At 41.8% G+C, this 16,514-nt stretch overlaps 1 protein-coding gene across 1 annotated transcript in view; it reads left to right on the top strand.

Annotated features, from left to right (window-relative positions):
- Nucleotides 1-16,514, top strand: part of LOC137501265 (uncharacterized) — a 92,226-nt gene that overhangs the window by 38,483 nt on the left and 37,229 nt on the right. Inside the window, exon 4 of the mRNA XM_068228180.1 lies at nt 293-351. Coding sequence (XP_068084281.1) covers nt 293-351 — 59 coding nt within the window. The remainder of the gene's footprint in view (nt 1-292; nt 352-16,514) is intronic.

Genomic DNA, 16,514 nt, shown 5'->3' with positions numbered 1-16,514 from the left:
AGAAGTCTACTGTAACAAAGCATTGAACAACAGACGACTGGTCATGAGGCATCACATCCACTCGAACACTACAGCAGTCGACCGGAGTGCGTGGTAACTCTTGGGACGTAACTCGTGCATCACTTGCATTAGTCTTAGGATTGGCTCTGGTAGATAGACTGTACCTTCTTGTCATGAGAGGCAGGTGTGAAAAATGTTACCTCTTCAAAAGAATTAAATAGGGAGATGGTAGTGTCTCATATTTTATTGATATAAAAATTAATTCATTCTATTTTCTCTTCATCTTCTGCAGGATGTGAAGGAAGAATATCTTGCTGAAGAGTACGATGCTGGGGAAGCAGTCTTGAAAGAGTAAGTTGTTCTATTGGACAGCATTTAGGACTCTCAGTCACTAGATGATTTCAAAGAAGTTGTAAATTTGTCAAACATCTCTGCGATAATCCCTAATTCATCTTCCTAGGAACAGAGTCATCCTACTTCATCTCTCCTACTCCCACACCATCTCACAGCAACATAGGTGTGTATTTCAATCTTTGATGATTATGATGATAATAATAATAATAATAATAATAATAATAATAATAATAATAATAATAATAATAATTACACTGAAAGAGCCCTGCAGCTGGGTGGTTTACCACTGATATATGACTACTGCTGAAGAAACTAGAACATTATGATATCCGTGGTGTTTCTGTACATCTACTCCCTTCTTACTTACAACAGCATAAGCAGCGTGTTGAAATGAATTTTACCAGGTGAGTTGCCCGTTTATGGGTCAAGGTGTGGGTTAATGTAGATACGTCCTAGTTTGTGAACTATGGGCAACGGCTGAGTGGCCTAGTAAGTGGTCCTGAGAATCGGGATACTAGTTGCTATGAAATGGGAGTGGGCACCTTGGACATATTCTGAGTCATGGCCCTCCTTGTGCTCAGGCAGCTAGGACTATACAATCCACCGGTGGTCTCTAACCCGTTAGAGGAGAGATCCTCACTTGGACTACATGCAAGTAGGGTAGCATCCTGCTTTATGAATTTACCTAGCTCAGAACATTTTAAGCAAGCCTCGGAACTATGGGAAAAACAGAGTCCCACTCCAATTTGACAGGCGAGGAACTCCTCGGAAACAACTTGGCGTACAAAATGGAATTCAATGGGAAGCTATCAATATTAATGGGGCTTATGGAAGAAAGAAAGTAGAACTGGCTGAGCCAGCAAAGAGGATGCATCTGGATGTGCTAGGAGTAAGTGATATTTGGGTAAGGGGAGATAACAAGGAAGAGATAGGAGATTATAAAGTGTACTTGACGGGTGTTAAAAAGGGAAGGGCAGAGTATGGAGTAGGGGTGTTTATCAGGAATACCACTGCACCAACATAGTTTCTGGTAGGCACATAAATGAGTGAATGATGTGGGTATTTGGCAGTTTGAGGAATTAGGATGAAAATTGTCTCAGTGTATTCAGCATGTGAAGGTGCAGATGAGGATGAAGTTGACAAGTTTTATCAAGCATTGAATGGAATCGTGGTCAGGGTCAACAGCAAGTATAGATTAGTCCTAATAGGAGGCTTCAATGCGAGAGTTGGAAATGGAACTGAAGGATACGAAAGGGTGATTGGTAAATGTGGGGAAGATATGGAAGCTAATGGGAATGGGAGGTGTTTACTGGACTTTTGTGCTAGTATGAGTTTAGCAGTTATGAATACATTCTTCAAGCATAAGGCTATTCACCGCTACACATGGGAGCCTAGTTTTACCAGATCCATAATAGACTATATCTTAACCAACTTTGAATTCAGGAAATCTGTTAGGAATGTAGGAGTCTTCTGGGGATTTTTCGATGATACAGACCGCTATCTGATCTGTAGTGAACTAAGTATCTCTAGGCCTAGGGTAGAGAAAGTGAAATCTGTCTGCAAACAAATAAGGGGAGAAAGTCTCCAGGATGAGGAAATTAGGCAGAAGTACGTGGATAATATTAGTAGGAAGTTCTGAAAAGTGGACAATAAGCAGGTTCAGGATATAGAAAGAGAATGGTTGGCATACAGGGATGCTGTAGTAGGAATAGCAAGGGAATGCCTAGGAACAACTGTGTGTAAAGATGGGAAAAAGTGAACACCTTGGTGGAATGATGAAGTGAGAGCAGCTTGTAAATGTAAAAATAAGTCTTATCAGAAATGGCTCCAAACAAAGGCTGATGACACAGTGAACTCTACATAGATGAAAGAAACAAAGCGAAACAAATAACTGTTAAATCCAAAAAGAAGTCATGGGGAGATTTTGGTAATAACCTGGAAAGGCTAGGTCAAGCAGCAGGGAAACCTTTCTGGACAGTAATAAAAAATCTTAGGAAGGGAGGGAAAAAGAAAATGAACAGTGTTTTGAGTAATTCAGGTGAACTCATGACAGATCCCAGGGAATCACTGGACAGGTGGAGTGAGTATTTTGAAAATCTTCTGAACGTAAAGGGAAATCTTCACGGTGGTGTCGCAAACAACTGAGCTCACGGTGAGGAGAAAAATGATGTCGGTGAAATTACGCTTGAGGAAGTGGAAAGGATAGCAAATAAACTCCAATGTCATAAAACTGCTGAAAGAGAAGAAATTAGAACTGAAATGGTGAAGTATAGTGGGAAGGCAGGGATGAAATGGCTTCATAGAGTAGTAAAATTAGCATGGAGTGTTGGTAAGGTACCTTCAGATTGGACAAAAGCAGTAATTGCACCTACGTATAAGCAAGGGAACAGGAAGGATTGCAACAACTATCAAGGTATCTCATTGATTAGTGTACATTTGAAAGCACACGGATTAACAATAAATAAAGCGAAAACTGTTACTATGTCTGTCAACAGGCAGAAGAAGAAAGGAAAAATAATGCTGGAAGGTATAAAAAAATGGCAGGGAGGGATTCAGTTAGATAGAAATGTAGGAAGCAGTCTGGCCTATGCTGACAACTTGTTCGTAATGGCAGATTGTGCCGAAAGCTTGCAGTCTAATCTCTTGGAACTTGAAAATAGGTGCAATGAGTGTGGTATGAAAATTAGTCTTTCAAAGACTAAATTGATGTAAGTGGGTAAGAAATTCAACAGAATTGAATGTCAGATTGGTGATACAAAGCTAGAACAGGTCGATAATTTGAAGTATTTAGGTTGTGCATTCTTCCAGGATGGTAGTGTTATAATTGAGATTGAATCAAGGTGTCGTAAAGCTAATGGCAGGTGCGATCAACGGTATTTTGTAAGAAGGAAGTCAGCTCCCATATGAAACTGTCTTTACATCGGTCTGTTTTCAGACCAATTTTGCTTTATGGGAGCGAAATCTGGGTGGACTCAGGATATCTTATTCATAAGTTAGAAGTAACAGACATGAAAGTACCAAGAATGATAGCTGATACTAGCAGGTGGTACTAACAGGTGGGAACAATGGGAGGAGGGTACTCGGAATGAGGAGATAAAGGCTAAGTTAGGAATGAACTCAGTAGATGAAGTTGCATGCATAAACCGGCTTTGGTGGTGGTGTCATGTAAGGCGAATGGAGGAGGATAAGTTACCTTGGGGAATAATGGACATTGTTATGGAGGGTAAGAGAAGTAGAGGTAGACCAAGATGATGATGATTTTTTTTTTTGCTATTTGCTTTACGTCGCACCAACACAGATCTTATGGCGATGATGGGATAGGAAAGTCCTAGGAATGGGAAGGAAGCGACTGTGGCCTTAATTAAGGTACAGCCCCAGCATTTGCCTGGTGTGAAATTGGGAAAGCACAGAAAACCATCTTCAATGTTGCTGACAGTGGGGCTCGAACCCACTATCTCCCAATTACTGGATACTGGACGAACTTAAGCGACTGCAGGTATCAGGCCGGTGATGATGGTTATACTCAGTTTCTAACGATTAAAAATGAGAGGAGTAGAACTAAATTAGGTCACAGCACTAGTTGCAAATAGAGGATTGTGGCGACGTTTAGTATTTTCACAGAGGCTTGCTGACTGAACGCTGAAAGGCATAACAGTCTTTAATGATAATATATATACGTATGTGCATATGTGTGAGTTGCCGATGCAGTTAGGAGCGTTCAGCTCTGATATTGCATCCAGAGATAGAGCCCCACTGTTGGCATCCCTGAGCATGGTTTTCTGTGATTTCCCATTTTCAGACCAGGGAAATGCTGGGGCCGACTCCTTCCCACTCGTAGGCTTTTCCCATTCGATCGTGGCCCTAAGACCTCTCTGTGTCAGTGCGACGTAAAGCAAAAGGAAATAAATGTTGAAATAGATAACGATCTCCATTTGAAATGACAAATAGCCCTGTTTTGTTTGTAACTTTTAAACCCGACCATTGTATCCTATGCAGACGACAGGGAACTAACGGTACAAGATCTTGAGACAAATCAACAGATTTTTCATTTCCAATTTACCTGTGATGAATCCTAACAAAACTAATGTGGTTAAAAGGGGTTGCAATGATAATGTAAGTATTGAGCTAAATTGCCCATAACTTCAAACAACTGATCCTACTAAATTCTTAGGCATTGTTCTAGATAGTCATATGTCTTGGAAGAATCACATTAACTATGTCTGAAAAAGTTGACATCTGGAATATTTTTATTATTACATACGTACATACATACATCATCATTATAGACTTTTATGCCTTTCAGCATTCAGTCTGCAAACCTCTGTGAATTTACTAAATGTTGCTACAATCCTCTATTTGCAACTAGTGCTGTGGCCTCATTTAGTTCTATAACATTTATTTTTAAATCGTTAGAAACTGAGCCTAACCTTCATCGTCTTGTTCTACCTCCACTTCTCTTAACAGGATCCATTTTGCTGATTCAGCCAGTTCTACTTTCATTCTTCCATAAGCCCCATTAATATTGATAGCTCCCCATGGAATTCCATTTCGTTCGCTAAGTTGCTTCCAAGGAGCCCCTCGCCTGTCAAATGGGAGTGCAACTCCGTTACTCCCATAGTTCCGAGGCTTACTTAAAATGTTCTGAGCTCGCTAAATTCATGAAGCAGTATAGTCCTAGCCGCCTGAGCACAAGGAGGGCCACGACTCAGAATAAGTCCGATATATCCACTCCCATTCCATAGCAACTGGTGTCCCATGGTTCACGAATTAGGACGTGACTGCAGTAACCCACACCTTGAACCATTGTAAATACAAATTTGTTACCTCACTTGAGCTACGGGGTAGTTGTCTGGGGTTGTGTGACAAATGTGTTAGTACTATACCCTCACTTGAGCAATGGGGTAGTTGTGTGGGGTTGTGTCACAAATGTGTTAGTACTATACCCTCACTTGAGCTACGGGGTAGTTGACTGGGGTTGTGTCACAAATGTGTAAGTACTATACCCTCACTTGAGCTACGGGGTAGTTGTCTGGGGTAGTGTGACAAATGTGTTACCTCACTTGAGCTACGGGGTAGTTGTGTGGGGTTGTGTCACAAATGTGTTAGTACTATACCCTCACTTGAGCTACGGGGTAGTTGTCTGGGGTAGTGTGACAAATGTGTTACCTCACTTGAGCTACGGGGTAGTTGTTTGGGGTTATGACACAAATGGGTTAGTACTATACCCTCACTTGAGCTACGGGGTAGTTGTCTGGGGTTGTGTGACAAATGTGGTAGTACTATACCCTCACTTGAGCAATGGGGTAGTTGTGTGGGGTTGTGTCACAAATGTGTTAGTACTATACCCTCACTTGAGCTACGGGGTAGTTGACTGGGGTTGTGTGACAAATGTGTTAGTAATATACCCTCACTTGAGCTACGGGGTAGTTGTCTGGGGTTGTGTGACAAATATGGTAGTACTATACCCTCACTTGAACAATGGGGTACTTGTCTGGGGTTGTGTCACAAATGTGTTAGTACTATACCCTCACTTGAGCTACGGGGTAGTTGTCTGTGGTTGTGTGACAAATGCGTTACCTCACTTGAGCTACGGGGTAGTTGTTTGGGGTTATGACACAAATGGGTTAGTACTATACCCTCACTTGAGCTACGGGGTAGTTGTCTGGGGTTGTGTGACAAATGCGTTACCTCACTTGAGCTACGGGGTAGTTGTCTGGGGTTGTGTGACAAATGTGGTAGTAATATACCCTCACTTGAGCAATGGGGTACTTGTCTGGGGTTGTGTCACAAATGTGTTAGTACTATACCCTCACTTGAGCAATGGGGTACTTGTCTGGGGTTGTGTCACAAATGTGTTAGTACTATACCCTCACTTGAGCAATGGGGTAGTTGTCTGGGGTTGTGTGACAAATGTGTTACCTCACTTGAGCTACGGGATAGTTGTATGGGGTTGTGTGACAAATGTGGTAGTACTATACCCTCACTTGAGCAATGGGGTACTTGTCTGGGGTTGTGTCACAAATGTGTTAGTACTATACCCTCACTTGAGCAATGGGGTACTTGTCTGGGGTTGTGTCACAAATGTGTTAGTACTATACCCTCACTTGAGCAATGGGGTAGTTGTCTGGGGTTGTGTGACAAATGTGTTACCTCACTTGAGCTACGGGATAGTTGTATGGGGTTGTGTGACAAATGTATTAGTACTATACCCTCACTTGAGCTACGGGGTAGTTGTATGGGGTTGTGTGACAAATGTGTTAGTACTGTACCCTCACTTGAGCTACGGGATAGTTGTCGGGGGTTGTGTGACAAATGTGTTAGTACTATACCCTCACTTGAGCTACGGGGTAGTTGTATGGGGTTGTGTGACAAATGTGTTACCTCACTTCAAATCAAATCAAAATCTCTTTATTTGCAAATGAGGTGTTTACCTCGGTGGCAAATGGTCCACTAAAATACATTATTGTCAAGCACTAAATATTAAATGAACAAGAGAATAAAATTTTCCTATAATACAATATTATATAATTTACGCTATCAATTTTTTCTATTAAACACACAGCTCATCCTTAATAAATTTACATTGTTTACAAATTTCTACTTATAATATCTCCTGTACTATTTACAAATATAGTCATCTGATGTACAGTATGTGGAATTACTTCAAATGATACTGTACAACTGGTATAAGATTAAAACTGACATTGCATTTATTTACTTTTCCTTTTCTTTACCCATTCTGGAACGTAAGTAGCATAACGACCTGCTGAGCCTTAACCAGAGCCCCTTTTACCACCACATTTCAGAGTTCCTGATGGGCCTTCACAGCTACCGTAGCGGTCCCAGGGCCCTCGAAGTCCCCACTGTACTTCACCCCTACAGGCAGTCCCCTACTTTGGCTGTTCAAACTCCTTAGACCAGGGGATGGAATTAATAATCACACACATTTTTTATTTACATTAACCTGCACTGGTCGAATGCCCTCTAATATTTCATTTATTTTCTCTGTTGCTGTTTATTCTCTTTTTTGAAAATCTGTACAGATTTTGGAAAAGGATCAAACACTACCCCTGGTAAACTGTTCCACTCCTTCACGTGCTTCCCAATGAAAGAAAATTTACCCCAATCGCTTCTGCTAAAATTCCTTCTAATTTTATATTTGTGGTCAGGCCTGCCGATATAATTATTTTCCAACTGAAGCCTCTCACGCATATCTCCCCATGCTGCTTCTCCTGTATAGGCTCTATATAAACCTATAAGTCTAGTTTTCTCCCTTCTCTTACTTAAAGTTTCCCACCCTAGTTTCTTTAACATTTCTGATACACTACTCTTTCTCCTGATATCCCCTGTTACAAACCTTGCTGCTTTCCTCTGCAATCTATCTATTTCTTTTATTAGGTATTCTTGGTGAGGATCCCAAACACTGTTTGCATATTCCAATAATGGACGAACCATACTTAAGTAACTTTTCTCTTTTAATTCTTTGTTGCATCCTTTAAGTAGCCTCATTATGACATGTAACGATCTGTATGCTTTCCCAACAATGTCATCCACATGACCCTTCCAATGCAAATTACTTTCAAATCTTACACCTAAGTATTTGCACTTGCCATCTTTTGGGATAACTACCCCATCCAAAGTATATTCAAATTCAGTTTTAAAACTCCTGTTTGTAAATGTTGTAACAGTTGATATGCCTCCATTAACTTTCATGTTATTCTCTTCAACCCATTGTTGGATACTCTCAAGGTCCCTTTGTAATTCTTAACAATCCTCAATGGTATTTATTTCCCTGTAAACAAATATGTCATCTGCATACAATCTTATTTTTGATGTTATATTGTTCCCTAAATCATTTACGTATGTTAAGAAAAGTAACGGACCGATTATACTACCCTGTGCAATTCCCTTCCAAACTTTCTCTTCCTGCGATACGTCAATTCCTACTTTGACTTTCTGAACCCTTGAATTTAGAAATGTTTTTACCCAACGTGTAACCCTTATGTCCAATCCTATTCCCTCCAATTTCTTTAATAATATTCCATGTTCCACTCTATCAAAGGCTTTGGAAAGATCTATGGCTATGCAATCCAACTGGCCTCCTGAATCCAATTGATCTGATATGTCCTGCTGAAGTCCCACCAGTTGTGCCTCACAAGAAAATTTCTTTCTAAATCCATACTGGCTCCTCATGAACCAATTTTTATAATCACATATCCCTCTGATGTACTTTGATATTAAACTCTCCAGTATTTTACAAACTATACTGATCAGGCTGATTGGTCTGTAGTTCTCTGTTTTCCTTTTATCACCCTTTCCTTTATAAATTGGTATTATTATAGATTCCTCCCATTCCTTTGGTATTACACTATTATTTATGACATAGTCAAAGAGAAATCCTAAATAAAGCACAATGTACCACCCCATTGACTTTATCACCTCCCCAGTAATTTGATCACTTCCTGCTTCTTTTCCTTGCTGAAGCAGTTGGATTTCTCTGAAAATATCTTCATTTGTGAACGAGAAGCTTCTTGTTTCCCTCTGTGTCTGTCCCTCTGTAACTTCTGTTTCGGTGTCCAACTCCTGACAATCTTCTACTGAATCTCTAAATTCCCTACTAAAGAGGTTTGCTTTCTCAGTATCTGTTAAATAGTGTTCACCCCCTTCTCCCACCATTGTAGGAATTTGGATTCCATTTCCTTTTTGATTCCTGATATATGAATACAGCTTTTTCCATTTCCCTTTGTGGTCATTACGCTCTTGAAGGATGCCATTCATATAATTCTCTTTTGCTTCCTTTTTGACTCTATTCAGTTCCCTCATTAGCTGTTTTCTAGTTTCTCTACTCTCCCTTCCCTCTTTGATTTTCCTGTTTACTATTCTACATTTTCTTATTCATTTTATTATTTCCCTTGTATAATAAACAGGGTCTGAGGTCATTTTACCCTTCTTAACAGGTACAAATCTCTTCTCTCCTTCCCAAACGATTCCTTTGAATTTAGCCCAATGTGTTTCCACATTACTCCCTTCACTTATCCAACAACTGAATTGTGATTTAAGGTAAGTCCCAAATTCATCAACTTTAGTTTTTCTGTACAATTTCTTGTCTTGTGTGACCCTCTTATTAAGCCTTTTTGGTACCAGTCCTACATCCATTATTACAGCCTTATGGTCACCTATTCCTTCAATTACCTCAGTTTTATCAACAATTTCCCATGGTATAACCAAGAATATTCTAGTAAGTTATTGAGACGAGTCGGTTCTTGTACTACTTGTGTAAATACTCCTACCCAAATTAACTTATTTGCCAGTTTCTGTTCATGGGCTTCACTTGCAGCTCTATTCCATTCAACCTCAGGCAAGTTTAGTTCTCCCCCAATTATTACCACATCATTATTATTGTTTTTATGAGTATAATCTATTATTTTCTCAAATATTTCCGTGTCTCTTTCCTCTCTTCCTGGCCTGTATGTTCCTATAATTCCCACCTCCTTCATATTATCACAAATTAATTTTATCCCTAATACTTCATCCCTTTCATCGGTAAACCATTCATGTGAACAATATGTTTCCTTTACCAGAATAAACACCCCCCTCCCTTTTTATCTCCTCAGTCTCTACGATAGACTGTGTACCCTTCCGGAAATACTTCTCTATTACCCACCCCTTCTCTCAACCACGATTCCAACCTATCACCACATCAGTCTCATAAGATTCCATTAATGTACCAAATTTTAATTGTTTATTTACTACACTCTGACAGTTTACCAAGAGCAATCTCAGACCCCCTTCCTCCCTAAAACTTGACTGTTGCAATTGGGTAACTTGAAATTCCTTACTTTCCTGAGTGTCAATTACTAGTTGGCTGAGCCAGCTTGAAGTACAGCTAGCTCTTTCTACTAGTTTTCCTGGTCAGTATTATAACTCAAGGGAGTTGCCTTTTTTACAGTACATATCTTTTGATTAATAAAATCTAGAACAATATTTGCTATCTTTCGTTTACCTGAATTGTTTAGATGAAGGCCATGCTTTGTGTAACAGTGTCTTTCGAAACTGCTGCTATCAATTACCTGTGTATTACGAAAATGTTTACAAATTTTAACCATATCTGTATTAACTTTGTCCACTTCAATGTTCACACACGAGTCTCTAATCAAATCATGCCTGTGGGGCATGTTCACTACAAAGATGTTAGTGTGAGTCAGATTACCTAGTGTACATTTAAGTTCAGAAATAACATTCTTAGCGTCGTTGTGAGCTACCAATATAAATGGTCCGTTATTGGACATTATAAATTTTCCAGCTAGCTCATTCTTGGTTGCCAGCGTTTCGCCCTCGTGTGCTAGGGTGGGCTCGTCAGTTGGTACCTAGCACACCTACCAATACGCTGGCTAGTGCATACCGTGGAGGCCACTGCGTAGGCTAACTGGAGCCACCGGCAGTGCCAATGCACTAAGAGACTTTGTCTCATCACTAAAAATTGATGCCTGCTTGGCCATCAGATGATATAGATGTTGATTCCCATAGGGAATCTGAAATATTTGTCCTGAATGAGCAAATTTATAATACCAATATAAATGGTCCGTTATTGGACATTATAAATTTTCCAGCTAGCTCATTCTTGGTTGCCAGCGTTTCGCCCTCGTGTGCTAGGGTGGGCTCGTCAGTTGGTACCTAGCACACCTACCAATACGCTGGCTAGTGCATACCGTGGAGGCCACTGCGTAGGCTAACTGGAGCCACCGGCAGTGCCAATGCACTAAGAGGCTTTGTCTCATCACTAAAAATTGATGCCTGCTTGGCCATCAGATGATATAGATGTTGATTCCCATAGGGAATCTGAAATATTTGTCCTGAATGAGCAAATTTATAATACCAATATAAATGGTCCGTTATTGGACATTATAAATTTTCCAGCTAGCTCATTCTTGGTTGCCAGCGTTTCGCCCTCGTGTGCTAGGGTGGGCTCGTCAGTTGGTACCTAGCACACCTACCAATACGCTGGCTAGTGCATACCGTGGAGGCCACTGCGTAGGCTAACTGGAGCCACCGGCAGTGCCAATGCACTAAGAGACTTTGTCTCATCACTAAAAATTGATGCCTGCTTGGCCATCAGATGATATAGATGTTGATTCCCGCTGATGATCACTACTGAATCACGACTTCCGAGATTTCTTGCCGCCTGCTCCGTGTTTTCCAATACCTTCTTCATTGGGGCCCCAGAATAGATGACTGCCGATGCTGCAATATCTTCATTGACCATTTTCTCTGCCATTGCCCTCGCCTGGCTATCACCAAGTATAAGAATGTTCGACACTTTCGCAGGTGCACTGTGTAGGATTTTCGGCCTAACCTTGACGCTTCTCGTAACGGATTTTGCGCTATACGTTTGACTGCTTCCTATACGGATACCTTGCGTATCGCTTACTTCCCTCGGGGATGAAAATCTATTCTGGTGTCAAATACAAAGTTGTCCTTATTAAACTGTACACTTTTCCTCCTAGAATCTGAAGCAACTTGACACCACGCACTAGAATCCTCGGAGCCACCTGTGTTCTGAGTGTTTACTGGTACCGTACTGGTACTTTCGATTCCAGTAAACGTACCTTTTCCTTTAAAATCTCATTCTCCGCTTTTAATGCTTGTAAATCCTGTTGCAATAAAGAGAGAATTACAAGTACATTATCATTACCCCCATCCTCCAAGTAATGAGACGCCAGCGATTCGTTGACCGTTGTAGGCCTAGGTTTGTTACCGCTATTCAAATTACTCTCGAGACAGCTAACACAAGTCCAAGTATCTTCATTTCTGGCAAAACCAGCACTACATATACACTCAAAATGGTACCAAATTAAACACGTTTCACACTGCATACCATTCTTTATTCGCTTCTTGTTTACACCACATTTATTCCCGATTATTTCGCAAGAGAACCGGGAGCTATCTTCACTTACATTCTTCACTGACGCCATCTTGTACGGATCCACTTGAGCTACGGGGTAGTTGTCTGGGTTTGTGTGACAAATGTGTTAGTAATATACCCTCACTTGAGCAATGGGGTAGTTGTCTGGGGTTGTGTGACAAATGTGTTACCTCACTTGAGCTACGGGGTAGTTGTCTGGGGTTGTGTGACAAATGTGTTACCTCACTGGAGCTACGGGGTAGTTGTCTGGGGTTGTGTGACAAATGTGTTAGTACTATACCCTCACTTGAGCTACGGGGTAGTTGTGTGGGGTTGTGTGACAAATGTGTTAGTACTATACCCTCACTTGAGCAATGGGGTAGTTGTGTGGGGTTGTGTCACAAATGTGTTAGTACTATACCCTCACTGGAGCTACGGGGTAGTTGTCTGGGGTTGTGTGACAAATGTGTTACCTCACTTGAGCTACGGGGTAGTTGTTTGGGGTTATGACACAAATGTGTTAGTACTATACCCTCACTTGAGCAATGGGGTAGTTGTCTGGGGTTGTGTCACAAATGTGTTAGTACTATACCCTCACTTGAGCTACAGGGTAGTTGTCTGGGGTTGTGTGACAAATGTGTTACCTCACTTGAGCTACAGGGTAGTTGTCTCGGGTTGTGTGACAAATGTGTTAGTAATATACCCTCACTTGAGCTACAGGGTAGTTGTCTGGGGTTGTGTCACAAAAGTGTTAACTCACGTGAGCTACAGGGTAGTTGTCTGGGGTTGTGTGACAAATGTGTTAGTAATATACCCTCACTTGAGCTACAGGGTAGTTGTCTGGGGTTGTATGACAAATGTGGTAGTACTATACCCTCACTTGAGCTACAGGGTAGTTGTCTGGGGTTGTGTGACAAATGTGTTAGTAATGTACTGTCACTTGAGCTACGGGGTAGTTGTCTGGGGTTGTGTCACAAATGTGTTAGTAATATACCCTCACTTGAGCTATGGGGTAGTTGTCTGGGGTTGTGTGACAAATGTGTTACCTCACTTGAGCTACGGGGTAGTTGTCTGGGGTTGTGTGACAAATGTGGTAGTACTATACCCTCACTTGAGCTAAGGGGTAGTTGTCTGGGGTTGTGTCACAAATGTGTTAGTATTATACCCTCACTTGAGCTACGGGGTAGTTGTCTGGGGTTATGTGACAAATGTGTTAGTACTATACCCACACTTGAGCTACGGGGTATTTGTCTGGGGTTGTGTCACAAATATGGTAGTACTATACCCTCACTTGAGCTACGGGGTAGTTGTCTGGGGTTGTGTGACAAATGTGTTAGTAATATACTGTCACTTGAGCTACGGGGTAGTTGTCTGGGGTTGTGTTACAAATGTGTTAGTAATATACTGTCACTTGAGCTACGGGGTAGTTGTCTGGGGTTGTGTGACAAATGTGTTAGTATTATACCCTCACTTGAGCTATGGGGTAGTTGTCTGGGTTTGTGTGACAAATGTGTTAGTACTATACCCTCACTTGAGATACGGGTTAGTTGTCTGGGGTTGTGTGACAAATGTGTTAGTACTATACCCTCACTTGAGCTACGGGGTAGTTGTCTGGGGTTGTGTCACAAATGTGTTAGTAATATACCCTCACTTGAGCTATGGGGTAGTTGTCTGGGGTTGTGTGACAAATGTGTTACCTCACTTGAGCTACGGGGTAGTTGTTTGGGGTTGTGTGACAAATGTGTTAGTACTATACCCTCACTTGAGCTATGGGGTAGTTGTCTGGGGTGGTGTGACAAATGTGTTACCTCACTTGAGCTACGGGGTAGTTGTCTGGGGTTGTGTGACAAATGTGTTAGTACTATACCCTCACTTGAGCTACGGGGTAGTTGTCTGGGGTTGTGTCACAAATGTGTTAGTAATATACCCTCACTTCAGCTACAGGGTAGTTGTCTGGGGTTGTGTCACAAATGTGTTACCTCACTTGAGCTACGGGGTAGTTGTCTGGGGTTGTGTCACAAATGTGTTAACTCACTTGAGCTACAGGGTAGTTGTCTGGGGTTGTGTGACAAATGTGTTAGTAATATACCCTCACTTGAGCTACAGGGTAGTTGTCTGGGGTTGTGTGACAAATGTGGTAGTACTATACCCTCACTTGAGCTACAGGGTAGTTGTTTGGGGTTGTGTGACAAATGTGTTAGTAATATACTGTCACTTGAGCTACGGGGTAGTTGTCTGGGGTTGTGTGACAAATGTGGTAGTACTATACCCTCACTTGAGCTACGGGGTAGTTGTCTGGGGTTGTGTCACAAATGTGTTAGTAATATACCCTCACTTGAGCTATGGGGTAGTTGTCTGGGGTTGTGTGACAAATGTGTTACCTCACTTGAGCTACGGGGTAGTTGTCTGGGGTTGTGTGACAAATGTGGTAGTACTATACCCTCACTTGAGCTATGGGGTAGTTGTCTGGGGTTGTGTCACAAATGTGTTAGTATTATACCCTCACTTGAGCTACGGGGTAGTTGTCTGGGGTTATGTGACAAATGTGTTAGTACTATACCCACACTTGAGCTACGGGGTATTTGTCTGGGGTTGTGTCACAAATGTGGTAGTACTATACCCTCACTTGACCTACGGGGTAGTTGTCTGGGGTTGTGTGACAAACGTGTTAGTAATATACTGTCACTTGAGCTACGGGGTAGTTGTCTGGGGTTGTGTGACAAATGTGTTAGTACTATACCCTCACTTGATCTACGGGGTAGTTGTCTGGGGTTGTGTGACAAATGTGTTAGTAATATACTGTCACTTGAGCTATGGGGTAGTTGTCTGGGGTTGTGTGACAAATGTGTTAGTATTATACCCTCACTTGAGCTATGGGGTAGTTGTCTGGGGTTGTGTGACAAATGTGTTAGTACTATACCCTCACTTGAGATACGGGGTAGTTGTCTGGGGTTGTGCCACAAATGTGTTAGTAATATACCCTCACTTGAGCTATGGGGTAGTTGTCTGGGGTTGTGTGACAAATGTGTTACCTCACTTGAGCTACGGGGTAGTTGTCTGGGGTTGTGTGACAAATGTGTTAGTATTATACCCTCACTTGTGCTACGGGGTAGTTGTCTGGGGTTGTGTCACAAATGTGTTAGTAATATACCCTCACTTGAGCTATGGGGTAGTTGTCTGGGGTTGTGTGACAAATGTGTTACCTCACTTGAGCTATGGGGTAGTTGTCTGGTGTTGTGTGACAAATGTGTTAGTATTATACCCTCACTTGAGCTACGGGGTAGTTGTCTGGGGTTGTGTGACAAATGTGTTAGTACTATACCCTCACTTGAGCTATGGGGTAGTTGTCTGGGGTTGTGTCACAAATGTGTTAGTAATATACCCTCACTTGAGCTATGGGGTAGTTGTCTGGGGTTGTGTGACAAATGTGTTACCTCACTTGAGCTACGGGGTAGTTGTTTGGGGTTGTGTGACAAATGTGTTAGTACTATACACTCACTTGAGCTATGGGGTAGTTGTCTGGGGTTGTGTGACAAATGTGTAACCTCACTTGAGCTACGGGGTAGTTGTCTGGGCTTGTGTCACAAATGTGTTAGTAATATACCCTCACTTGAGCTACAGGGTAGTTGTCTGGGGTTGTGTAACAAATGTGTTACCTCACTTGAGGTACGGGGTAGTTGTCTGGGGTTGTGTCACAAATGTGTTAACTCACTTGAGCTACAGGGTAGTTGTCTGGGGTTGTGTGACAAATGTGTTAGTAATATACCCTCACTTGAGCTACAGGGTAGTTGTCTAGGGTTGTGTGACAAATGTGGTAGTACTATACCATCACTTGAGCTACAGGGTAGTTGTCTGGGGTTGTGTGACAAATGTGTTAGTAATATACTGTCACTTGAGCTACGGGGTAGTTGTCTGGGGTTGTGTGACAAATGTGGTAGTACTATACCCTCACTTGAGCTACGGGGTAGTTGTCTGGGGTTGTGTCACAAATGTGTTAGTAATATACCCTCACTTGAGCTATGGGGTAGTTGTCTGGGGTTGTGTGACAAATGTGTTACCTCACATGAGCTACGGGGTAGTTGTCTGGGGTTGTGTGACAAATGTGGTAGTACTATACCCTCACTTGAGCTATGGGGTAGTTGTCTGGGGTTGTGTCACGAATGTGTTAGTATTATACCCTCACTTGAGCTACGGGGTAGTTGTCTGGGGTTATGTGACAAATGTGTTAGTACTATACCCACACTTGAGCTACGGGGTA

The sequence above is a fragment of the Anabrus simplex genome, chromosome 6 (assembly GCF_040414725.1).
Source record: "Anabrus simplex isolate iqAnaSimp1 chromosome 6, ASM4041472v1, whole genome shotgun sequence".
NCBI lineage: Eukaryota > Metazoa > Arthropoda > Insecta > Orthoptera > Tettigoniidae > Anabrus > Anabrus simplex.
This window is presented reverse-complemented; position numbering and strand designations above follow the sequence as displayed.